This window comes from Doryrhamphus excisus, linkage group LG17, assembly GCF_037039965.1.
Source record: "Doryrhamphus excisus strain RoL-2023G ecotype Guam linkage group LG17, RoL_Dexc_Guam_v1.1, whole genome shotgun sequence".
Lineage (NCBI taxonomy): Eukaryota > Metazoa > Chordata > Actinopteri > Syngnathiformes > Syngnathidae > Doryrhamphus > Doryrhamphus excisus.
Genome location: NC_136373.1, coordinates 14,546,571 through 14,559,520, shown reverse-complemented (window position 1 = coordinate 14,559,520; position 12,950 = coordinate 14,546,571). Strand labels below are relative to the sequence as shown.

Below are 12,950 nucleotides of genomic sequence, written 5' to 3'. Positions count from 1 at the left end.
CCACAGCACGTGACACCGCCAGAGGACAATGTCACCGTCCAGCCGTGCCACAAAAAAAAAAAAAAAAAAGGATAACTGTATGTGACTGCACACATGCGCATGTTGAGGTATGCTGGGTATTTTACTGTCACACCTTACAGGTGACATAATATCATCTATTGCACTTAATACAGTAGCATTGTTTCACATTTTTACAAGTTATGATAGAGGCTGCACGGTGGACTGAGTGGTTTGATTCTCCGGGGACTCTAATTCCAAAAATTGTTAAAAAAAAAGTTAATTGGTGACTCCAAATTGTCCATAGGTCCACGTTTGTTTATATGTGCCCTCCATGTACTGTGCCTCTTGCCCCAAGTCAGCCGGGATAGGCTCCAGCATACTTCCTGCGACCCTATTGAGGATAAGCGGTCTAGAAAACGGATGGATGGAAGTTATGATATCATATTATAAGGAAAAATAGCATACAGTGGTCAAATAAAACAAAAAAACAAATAAAAGTGTAATTTTTGGAAGATTAAGTAATGTAAAAAGTCAAAATATGATCATTCAAATTTCAAAAGAAAAACAGCATAAATACATTTTTTTATCATTTTAGACGTATAAAGTCAAAATACGAAAATAAAAAAAATCATATTCTAACACATAAAAATAAAAAATATATATTATATATATATATATATATATATAAATTGAAAAAAAACTAAAAAAAATCATGTCATTTTCGTGTAATAGTGATTAAATATTTAGAAAATTAAAAAAAGAGCATCCTAATAATATACTTTTTTCCCTACAGTATATTACCAAGTTTTTTCTGGAAATATACAATATATTTTATATATTTAGCATATCTCCTTGTGTTGTTTTATATAACGAGAATGGCCTTTAATTGCATCATGGAAGTCATGGATGAAAGTTATGATATAATATTATAATGGAAAAATAACAAAGTGGTCAAATGAAAACAAAAAACAAATAAAAGTGTCGTTTTTGGTCGCGTAAAAAGTTAAAATATGATGGGAATAAAGTCATCATTCAAATTTCAAATGAAAAACAGCATAAATAATTTAAAAAAAGCCTTGTCATTTTACATGTATAAAGTCAAAACATGAAAATAATAAATAAATAATGTCATTTTAGTGAAATAGTAAATATTTGGAAAATGTTTAAAAATCAACAGCAACAATGGGATAAAAGAGCATCCTGCTAATATATTTTATATATTATTATATAATTTATATATTTTGAGCATATCTCCATGTGTTCCTTTACATAATGAAAATGACCTTTAATTGCATCATTCCATTTTGTCAATGTTTTTACATTTTCATCAAGTTAGGACATTTTATTCTCTTAGATTTTGTGTGGACCCAGCACAATAGCAATAATATCAAATAATATCTATTATTTAGTATTATATATATCTTCAAAATGTATTTTAACATGCGCTACCATGCAGTGAAAACCTCTGCAATGTCACAGTGGCACCCACGCTTTGGTTTTTCATGTGCTGAAGTTCACCGGTGGGTTATTTTCACATCATATTCATGTCTTGATTAATTAATAAGGAGCCTCTATCTTTCACTTCATTTATTATTCAGATGAATCATTCATTTGTACTATATAAACACAAAAAAAAATCAGTATCATTTCGGTTAAGTGGCTCCAGACTGTGCACGGCTCAGATATGAAAATGACCCAGATGATGTTTTATTAAAACAGTACAACCGAGCTTGTATTAATGACAAAGAATTATCAATCAAAACTGCTTCCGTGTGAAGAATGGAACATGTAGCCTCGGCTTCTTCCTTTAGCATATTGCCATAATACAATATTAGGACGATAATAAATAAAAAGCCATGGAATGCAACATCAATACTAAGCATGACTTATTCATGTTACTTGGTCAGTGGATAATAGAAATGATTATGACGCTTGGATCCACACAATGAAATAAGTCTCATGATAGAAAAATAACAATATGTAAGGCTTATTGAGCCTATTACTCTCAACCTAAACAGTATAGAACAGGGGTCTCAAACACGCGGCCCGCGGGCCAAATGTGGCTGCAGGACACCAGTTTGAGGCCCCCGCCTTGATATGAAAGTTTAATGTTAGCAAGTTTGATATGGATGCTGTATGATATCATGTACCCAGAAAAAATTATTACGTTTGATTAATGTTCATGTTAAAGGTTAAATAACTGTTAATAGTTATCCTCCCTATCCGTGTGGAAGTGGTAAGTTTTTGGCTATTTAAGTTTAAAGGAAATAACTTGAAGGCTACCGTTTAGGTCGCTAGCTCTCTAGTTTGCGAGTTAGCATGTGTCTCAAGACCCTGCAGTTGCGCAATATGTTGTAAATAAAAAGAGTATAAATGTGACTATAGTCGTGTTTTGTCATGTCTACAGGGCTCTAATAATGCTTTGTTCATTTTAATCTGAAAAAAATAATTTGTCTACCCACCAACTATATGCGGTTTCTTAAGTTTTTATTATTTGCCGTTTTATTATTATTATTATATTTATTTATTACTGATTGATTGATTTTCTTTATTCTTGATTTGTTTATTTATTTTTGTGTAGAAAAATAAAAATTAAGATATTTGAGAACAGTGGAATGTTTTATCAGAGCTTTTATTGTAGAAAATTGGAACCAAAGCGAAGTTTTTTAATTTTTTTTTGTTTTTAATAAATGAAAAAAATAAAAAAAATGTTTTTGGGAAAACCTGATGCGGCCCAGTCTCACCCAGACCCGAGCTCCAGTGGCCCCCAAGTAAATTGAGTTTGAGACCCCTGGTATAGAAGTCCATGTACACAAGTCCATGTGACTATAACGACCCCTGCTGGACACTTAGCTGTACAACATGAACAGTCTGAGTTTACAATACAAGCCCATTTAACATGAAGACATATAAAAGAGACATAAGTTCCTGTATTCCTACAAATGTTTGGGCTGAAATGAAAAAGAAGAATTAGAATCAGGCTCATTTGGGTTCATTCGTTTGAAGATGGAGCTGTAACTTCTCTGTCGTCTTTGCCTTCAAACACTTAAACACAGCAATGACCGGAATGGCGATGCTGGGGATCCCTGCCAGGATGAAGATGATCACATAGATCCAAGGTGGATAGGTCTTCTCCTCCAGAGTTGGGAACTTCTCCTGAAAGGTAGCAACACCAGGTTTGTTATGAGCAAATCACTTCCTGGTGTAAAAGATGTGATATTGGTGGTGGTACCGATTCAGGATCCCAAGCTTTGTAGACCAGATTTTCGGAGATTTTGGTGATGAAGTAGAAGATTAGGATGAAGATCATGATGAGTGGACTGATGACTCTCCATGTGACCTGCCAGAACATGTTGGGTTTGTGTCCGATCATGAACTCTATGTCATCGTTGAACCTGAGCACACACACATTTATGGTACGTGGGACGCTTTATATGCTAATATATGCTAATATATGCTAATTGTATGTAATGTATAGTATATTTGTTAGTTGTATGTATAGTCATCTGTAGCTTGTACAGAAAAGCCTTCCAAACATACGACGCACAAAACACTGCACCATGTGGGCACACTATGCACAATACCAATGCCAAAAAACACCCATATTTTCCTGCCGCAAGGCATGCTGGGTAGCATATATCAATTAGGTTGTCAGAGAAGTAAACAAGAAGGAGTTAACATACTTTTGATATGCAATGTTTTAATGTACATAGTTTATATTGTGGCTGCACGGCAGTCGAGTGGTTAGCACACAAGTTCGATTCCACCCTCGGCCATCTCTGTGTGGAGTTTGCATGTAAACACCAATATCCCTCAGATTGGGCTATTTGGAATTCAATGTTTCACCTAAAACAAAATTAGGGCTGTCAAATTTTAATCAGATTAATCACAGTTTTAAGTGAATTAATCATGATTAATCACTCGCAACTACAGTATGTCGGAAATATGGCAATTTTGAAATTAAATACTGTGATAAATAATAAATGATGATGAATTAGGGCTGCACGGCGGTCGAATGGTGAGTGCGTAGACCTCTCAGCTAGGAGACAAGGGTTCAATTCCACCCTTGGCCATCTCTGTGTGGAGTTTGCATGTTCTCCCCCGTGCATAAGTGGGTTTTCTCCGGGTACTCCGGTTTCCTCCCACATTCCAAAAACATGCTAGGTTAATTGGCGACTCCAAATTGTCCATAGGTATGAATGTGAGTGTGAATGGTTGTTTGTCTATATGTGCCCTGTGATTGGCTGGCCACCAGTCCAGGGTGTACCCCGCCTCTCGCCCAAAGACAGCTGGGATAGGCTCCAGCACCCCCGCAACCCTCGTGAGGATAAGTGGTAGAAAATGAATGAATGAGTTTATATTGTTGTTGCAGCTGGACTACCCAGCATGCCTTGTGGCCATGTGGAAATAACATTTTTAGGTTATGTTTGGCGTTTAGGTGTTGGGTTTTGTCATGCGTTAACTTTTTTTTTGTTCTGTGCTACAAATTATAACTTCAACCAACCCAAAGTACCCCGGCAATGGACGAGAGTACATGAATATTACCTGTCTATTCCATATATGTAAACCACAGAGACCATCTCACAGAATCCAACCACCAGCAGAGGTATGGATCCCCCATAGGTGTCAAAGAGTGAAAGCCAATAGTTCCCAGAACCTTGGACGAAGATCAGGCCCACCAGACAGCACAGCAAACATGTCACACCTTGAAGGAAGCACACGATATTCACAACATATTTACAATATATTCTATATACTGCAAACATTTATTTATTTTTTTTATTTATTACCGGTGACAGCCTCTTTGGGCCACTTCTTGGGAAAAACCTTGAGGTCCTGCAGCGGAACCATAACGCCCTCAATGTTCCCAAACATAGAAGACAGTCCAAGGCTAAAGAGCATGATGAAGAACAGCACGGCCCACAGGGGGGCGAAGGGCATCTTAGTGATGGACTCAGTGAATACAATGAATGCCAAACCGGTTCCTTCAACTCCCTAAAACAAAAAAAAAAATTTTTTATGTTAGAATACAGTAGTAGTTAAGTTAGTAGTAGTGCTCGCGTTAATTAAATATATATATATATAAAAAGATTGTAATTAATTAAATAAATTAGTTACTTCACGGTAACTGTGCCTCTTATCCTCATCCTCATGCTTGAGCCTATCCCAGCTGACTTAGACTACTCACCATCATCATTGACACTCACATTCAAACCTATGGACAATTTAGTCTTCCCGATCTCCTGACTGTGTAGCCAACATGCGGCCCACGTTCCAGCTCTAAATAAAAGTTAATAGTTTGAACTGATGTCACAGCAAAAAGGTTTTGCTTTTTCTTTGCCTTTTTTGCGAAACTACCCAGTCGCCAATTAACCTAGCATGTTTTTGGAATGTAGGAGGAAACCGGAGTCCCCGGAAAAAACCCACGCATGCACGGGGAGAACATGCAAACTCCACACAGAGATGGCCGAGGGTGGAATTGAACCCTCGTCTCCTAGCTGTGAGATCTACGCGCTAACCTAATTTAACATTATTTATCACAGTATCTCATTGGAAAATTGTCATAGTTCCGACATACCTGTAGTTGCGAATGGTGATTAATCATGATTAACTCATTTAAAAACTGTGATTAATCTGATTAAAATTTGACAGTCCTAATTTTGTTTTAGGTGAAACTTTAGCTTGAATTCCAAATAGCCAAATTAGTGTTTACGTGTTCCGCCATCGTCTTGTAGAGAGCCAATGAGTAGTTACCTCACTGAGAAAGGTATTTAAATCACAGCCACTCAGATCCAGCCCTTGAACAACATCTGGATATGTCGCATTGAGATGTCGTAAAGCTTCTGTATAGTTGCTGTCAGTGACGTAGCCCTCGGGAAGATCAAATGCGTTCAGTAGTGTCAGGATGTTCCTGGAATGTCAAACACATATGAATAAAATAAGCTGGTATAGAAAAGCGTCAAAAGTGCGAGAATGCGATGTACCCAGCAATGCACGTGTCAAATCGTTGCGTTGCCCGGAAGCCGATGACTGTGTAGATGACGGTAGCGGCGAACACGGACGTGATGCCGTTAATGATGGATATGATCACCGCGTCCTGTTCGCAGTTGTTACTGGAAGCGTATAGCAGCAGGCGTTACATTAAAATCTTGTTGTTAGCATGGATCCAATCAGCATCCATACTTACTGCACCGAGTTGTAGCTGGAGAAGGAGATGAGGCCGCCAAACGCCAAAGAGAAGGAGTAGAACACCTGGGCGCCTGCGTTCATCCACGTTGCGGGCTTCGCCAGCTCTGAAAGCTGCACATTGGAAGTAAGTCATCATTGATGTCGTTATGTTTGCATTCGTTATTATGATTATACATATAGATTGAACACTGCAATTATTCCTTTCTTTGCACATGCATCTGGTAGAGCAATAATATACAGAACAGGAAGTTCTTGTAAACAATAGCTGCAGTACCTTTTGACTTCGTACAATGAGGAATTACAAAAACATGTATTTTTTCATGTTTATCACTATTAAAATGGATTGCACGGTGGTCGAGTGGTTAGCACGCAGACCTCACAGCTAGGAGACCAGGGCTCAATTCCTCAATTCTTCAATTCCTTATCCTCACAAGGGTCACAGGGGTGCTGGAGCCTATCCCAGCTGTCTTGGGGCGAGAGGCGGGGTACACCCTGGACTGGTGGCCAGCCAATCACAGGGCACATATAGACAAACAACCATTCACACTCACATTCATACCTATGGACAATTTGGAGTCGCCAATTAACCTAGCATGTTTTTGGAATGTGGGAGGAAACCGGAGTACCCGGAGAAAACCCACGCATGCACGGGGAGAACATGAAAACTCCACACAAAGATGGCCGAGGGTGGAATTGAACCCTCGTCTCCTAGCTGTGAGGTCTACGCACTAACCACTCGACCGCCATGCAGCCCTAATTTATCATTATTTATCACAGTATTTAATTTAAAAATTGTCATATTTCCGACATACTTGTAGTTGCAAATGGTGATTAATCATGATTAATTCATTTAAAACTGTGATTAATCTGATTAAAATCAATTAATTAATTAATCAATTAACCTAGCATGTTTTTGGAATGCAGGAGGAAACCCACGCATGCATGGGGAGAACATGCAAACTCCACACAAATATGGCAGAGGGTGGAATTGAACCTGGGTCTCCTAGCTGTGAGGTCTGCGCGCTAACCACACGAACCCGATGGTATTTTTATTAACAGCAAAAAAAGCTCTGGAGATTTAGACAAGCAAACCAAAACGTGACGCCAAAGGACTTCTCTCCAAGTGAGTCAGAGCTTTTCTTCCTGTCACTCACACTTGCTCAAAAAATAATGTGATATAATATGATAATGGTGATCAATGGCGCAGAATAATATTGAAAATATGTTTGAATTCTTCTCATGGCATATAAAATGTGGTAAAATGCGTGGTTAGCGCGCAGGCCACACAGCTAGGAGATCCATGTTCGATTCCACTCTCGGACATCTCTGTGTGGAGTTTGCATGTTCTCCCCGTGCATGCGTGGGTTTTCTCCGGGTACTCCGGTTTCCTCCCACATTCCAAAAACATGCTAGGTTAATTAGCGACTCCAAATTGTTCATAGGTATGAATGTGAGTGTGAATGGTTGTTTGTCTATATGTGCCCTGTGATTGGCTGGCCACCAGTCCAGGGTGTACCTGTATGCCTCTCGCTTGAAGACAGCTGGGATAGGCTCCAGCGACCCTTGTGAGGATAAGCGGTAGAAAATGAATGAACTTACATTCGGTGTGAAAAGAAACTTGAGCCCACTCAAAGATCCCTTCAGGGTCAATCCCCTGATCAGAAAGATGGTCAACACCACATAAGGAAGCGTTGACGTCACATAGACGGCCTTCAAGATAAATATATCATCTTTAGTATCAATATAGATGATCATTTGATATCATTATAAACATACACCTCACCTTCCCTGTAGTCTCGATACCACGTACAATACAGATGTATAGCACGGACCAGGCGCATATATGACATAGCAACGTCCACCATTGTATGCCGCCATCATCGATAATGTTCGCAGTTGTGTTTAAAGTCTCTCTGTACCAGAAGTAGTCCACGGGGGAGCTCCTTTCGCACTCCGAGACCAGGCCTGTAAGAATGGCATGTTGTGGATTTCATCTTGTGGTAGAACTTCTACATTACCTGTTAGGTTGTCATTCATCGGGCAGTAGCTCCAAGGTAGAGGTTCTTGGAAAGAGTTGAAGAAGTACCAAAGGATCCAAGCAATGATGGTGTTGTAGTACAGGCTGATGGTTAGAGAAACACACATGGAGGCGATACCTGCAAGAAGATAATAAGACCTTAACAGGGGGAATTTAACTTTGGTGCGAGGCCAAAGCGTCACTCACCGATCCCACTTAGGTAGGGATGAATAGAGGACCAAACTCCCAAACTGCCTCGCCTCAAACGCTGACCGATGGCGAACTCAAGATGCAAAAGTGGGATGCCTTCAAGGACCAGCAGGATTAAAAAGGGAATCATGAAAGCCCCTGCAAGAAAGTCCGTTTTTATTTAACTCAAAAATAAAACTAAATCATATTCATTCATTCATTCATTTTCTACCGCTTATCCTCACAAGGGTCGCAGGGGTGCTGGAGCCTATCCCAGCTGTCTTTGGGCGAGAGGCGGGGTACCCCCTGGACACCCTGGATATGTGGAAAACATGCAAATTCCACACAGAAATGTCCGAGGGTGGGATTGAACTCAGGTCTCCTAGCTGTGAGGCCTGTGTGCTAACCACTTCCACCGTGCAGCCTGTTTTCTGCATTCATTCATTTTCTAACGCTTTTCCTCACGAGGGGGTGCTGGAGCCTATCCCAGTTGTCTTCGGGCGAGAGGTGGGGTACACCCTGGACATGTGAAAAACATGCAAATTCCACACAGAGATGGCCAAGGGTGGGATTGAACTCAGGTCTCCTAGCTGTGAGGCCTGTGTGCTAACCACTCGCTCACCTGTTTTCTGCATTCATTCATTCATTTTCTACCGCTTTTCCTCACGAGGGTCGCGGGGGTGCTGGAGCCTATCCCAGCTGTCTTCAGGCGAGAGGTGTCTTCAGGTACACCCTGGACTGGTGGCCAGCCAATCACAGGGCACATATAGACAAACAACCATTCACACTCACATTCATACCTATGGACAATTTGGAGTCGCTAATTAACCTAGCATGTTTTTGGAATGTGGGAGGAAACCGGAGTACCCGGAAAAAAAAACACACATGCACGGGGAGAACATGCAAACTCCACACAGAGATGGCCGAGGGTGGAATTGAACCCTCGTCTCCAAGGCTGTGAGGTCTACGCGCAAACCACTCATCCGCCCTGCAGCCCTAATTCATCATCATTTATTATTTATCACAGTATTTAATTTAAAAATTGCCATATTTCCGACATACCTGTAGTTGTGAATGATGATTAATCATGATTAATTCACTTAAAACTGTGATTAATCTGATTAAAATTTGACAGCCCTAATTTTGTTTTAGGTGAAACATTAGCTTGAATTCCAAATAGCCCAATCTGAGGGATATTGGTGTTTACATGCAAACTCCACACAGAGATGGCCGAGGGTGGAATCGAACTTGGGTGCTAACCACTCGACTGCCGTGCAGCCACAATATAAACTATGAACATTAAAACATTGAATATCAAAAGTATGTTAACTCCTTGTTTACTTCTCTGACGACCTAATTGATATACACTACCCAGCATGCCTTGCGGCAGGAATATATAATATATAACATTCATACTTATGGACAATTTGTAGTCGATAATTAACCTAGCATGTTTTTGGAATGTGGGAGGAAACCGGAATACCCGGAGAAAACCCACGCATGCACAGCGAGAACATGAAAACTCCACACAGAGATGGCCATGGGTGGAATCGAACTTGGGTAAGGCCTGCTAGCCACTATATAAACTCATTCATTCATTCATTTTCTACCGCTTATCCACACAGAGATGCCCGAGGGTGGGATTGAACTCGGGTTTCCTAGCTGTGAGGTCTGCGCGCTAACCACTCGTCCACCGTGTCACAAAAATGTTGTGACTTTAGCAGCTTAGTCGCTTTTTTCTGTGGGGTCACGGTCCAATATTGTTCTATACTTCCTATTACATAACATGACACATGCGTACATAAAAACAGACAGCTGATGCGGCCTGTTTTGTGATGCAACCCACCAATGCCGGCCACGTGTACTTTACAAGAATGTCAGCCTTTGTAGAGAATATTAACGCTCTTATCTTACAGTGAGGGTACAGTTCTTGCAGCATCAGCAGCTTAGTACTTGGAAAAAGACTACAATACCACATACATGGATCTCCATGTACTACATGATGTATATCTACATTATCTCCAAGAGGGAAGTTGAAATCAATAGATTGGACGGACTTTATGGTTCAGTTTGTTCGCACATGGAAGGTATATCATAGCATAAGAATAAGTGATAAATCATATTTTTATATTTAATAGCTGCTGTTGTTTACAGAATCGGAGTATATCAATATGGCTTATTTATTATTTAGCCAACTATAGATATAAGATGATGGATGTAAGATTGGGATCATTGTCATGCCAAGGGACAATAACTCATAATCTGAAGAGTTTGAGGAAAAAAAAAAGTTAAAAATGATGTGCAATATTGCAGATATGTATCCTCCAATGGTGAGCCAAGAGCCAATAACCTTCCAGCAATTTCTGTAGGTAGCTTCCTAACGTTAATACATGAATCTGGACATTTTCCTTTCCACTTTCTAGTGTACTTTAAAGCATTATTAATGTTGAAAAATTAAGTAATAAAAACAGAAAAATTAATAATTATAATATTCATAATATTTTAACTAATAAAATTAATAATTTAAAAAACAGTTAAATTAAATGACATAATTTGATGTGCCAGTGCACTTTAAAGCATTATTAATGTTGAAAAATTAAGTAATCAAAAAAGAAAAAATTATAATTAGAATATTAATAATATTTTAATTAATTAAATTAATAATAAAAAACTGTAAAATTAAATGACATAGTTTGATGTGCCAGTGCCCTTATTAATGTTGAAAAATTAAGTAATATATGCACTATAGCAGTGGTGCACAAACTACGGCCCGGGGGCCGAATGCGGCCCACTAAGCGTTTGAATCTGGCCCGCTAGTTGCTTTCAAAGTATTTCAACTTTCAACATACAAACTGGCAACATGACTTGCAAGTCGGATGTCTTATTTAGTAAAAAAAATAAATAAATACAATAATAATGAAAAAACTGTAAAATTAAATGACATAGTTTGATTATATAAAATAAATAAATACATTTAAAATATATAATATAATATATATACAAAACTGTAAAATTAAATGACATAGTTTGATGTGCCAGTGCACTTTAAAGCATTATTAATGTTTAAAAATTAAGTAAATAAAAAAAGAAAAATTAAATAATATATCCACTATAGCAGTGGTGCGCAAACTACGGCCCGGGGGCCGAATGCGGCCCACTAAGCGTTTGAATCTGGCTCGCCAGTTGCTTTCAAAGTATTTAAACTTTTAACATACAAACTGGCAACATGACTTGCGGATGTCGGATGTCTTATTTAGTAAAAAAAAAAAATAATAATAATAATAATTAAAAAACTGTAAAATTAAATGACATAGTTTGATGTGCCAGTGCACTTTAAAGCATTATTAATGTTGAAAAATTAAGTAAATAAAAAAAGAAAAATTAAATAATATATCCACTATAGCAGTGGTGCGCAAACTACGGCCCAGGGGCCACATGCGGCCCACCAAGCGTTATTAATGGTCTGATGTTTAAATTAAGTCATGAAAAAAAATTAAGTAATATATAAAAAATATATAATTATATAAAATAAATAAATTAAAATATATAGTATAATATATATAAAAAACTGTAAAATTACATGACACAGTTTGATGTGCCAGTGCACTTTAAAGCATTATTGATGTTTAAAAATTAAGTAATAAATAAAAAAAGAAAAATTAAGAAATATATCCACTATAGCAGTGGTGCGCAAACTACGGCCCGGGGGCCACATGCGGCCCACCAAGCGTTATTAATGGTCTGATGTTTAACATACAGCTTTGACAGATAAAATTAGACAAATAATTCAAGGAAAATTATAAGCATAAAATATTGTGTGTGTTAAATATATGTTCTGACCCCCCCCCGGACAATTTAGTTAACTTAATGCAGCCCACGAGTCAAAATATTTGCCCACCCCTGCACTATAGGGATGTCTGATATTGGCTTTTTTTTTGCCAAAAAACGCCGATATTGTCCAACTCTTGGAAATATACACACACATAATTATTATATACTTTTGTTGAAATGACCACCGTATAAACTGTAATCATGAAGTGTACTAGTGGTCACCCACCTCCTCCGTGACTCTGACACAAATAGGGGAAGCGCCAGACATTTCCGAGTCCCACACAGAAGCCCACGCAGGTCAGCATGTACTGAGCCTTGTTGTCCCATTTGGGTCTATCCCCGGCCTCGTCATGCTCCAGCTGGTCCAGCTGCTTATGGGACAGTATCCTATCATCCAGGCCCTGGTTGATGACTCGGAGCTTCATGATCTTGGTCTTGGGGGAGCCTTGGGGTGTAAATGATGTCTCCAAGTTATATAGTGGAGGTCTGTTATCGATTGACAAAGGAGCATCGGGATGGAGGTGACACACCTTTTGACGCACAGCAGCACAACATAGGATGAGTTATTGCTCTTTGCTCTTTGCTCTAAACTTTATAGGAACGTATTCAGTTTTAATGGTATTTAGTGTACAGGGTGACCCTTCTGAGGTTTGGTAATCACCGTCTCAGCAAAACCTGAGATAGTGTTTATATTTTATAGGTATTGTTTTTAACACATTGACAC

The 12,950-nt window shown here is 38.8% G+C and overlaps 1 protein-coding gene across 1 annotated transcript; it reads right to left on the bottom strand.

Annotated features, from left to right (window-relative positions):
• Positions 1-2,982: 2,982 nt before the first annotated feature.
• Positions 2,983-12,651, bottom strand: slc6a19b (solute carrier family 6 member 19b). Its single transcript, XM_078798029.1, has 12 exons — positions 12,453-12,651; positions 8,414-8,554; positions 8,208-8,345; positions 7,973-8,154; positions 7,789-7,899; positions 6,188-6,300; positions 5,985-6,113; positions 5,755-5,911; positions 4,791-4,995; positions 4,546-4,705; positions 3,233-3,395; positions 2,983-3,156 (listed from the first exon to the last, which is right to left on the bottom strand). The coding sequence occupies exons 1-12, from the start codon at positions 12,649-12,651 to the stop codon at positions 2,983-2,985; spliced, it is 1,872 nt and encodes a 623-aa protein (XP_078654155.1).
• Positions 12,652-12,950: the final 299 nt, after the last annotated feature.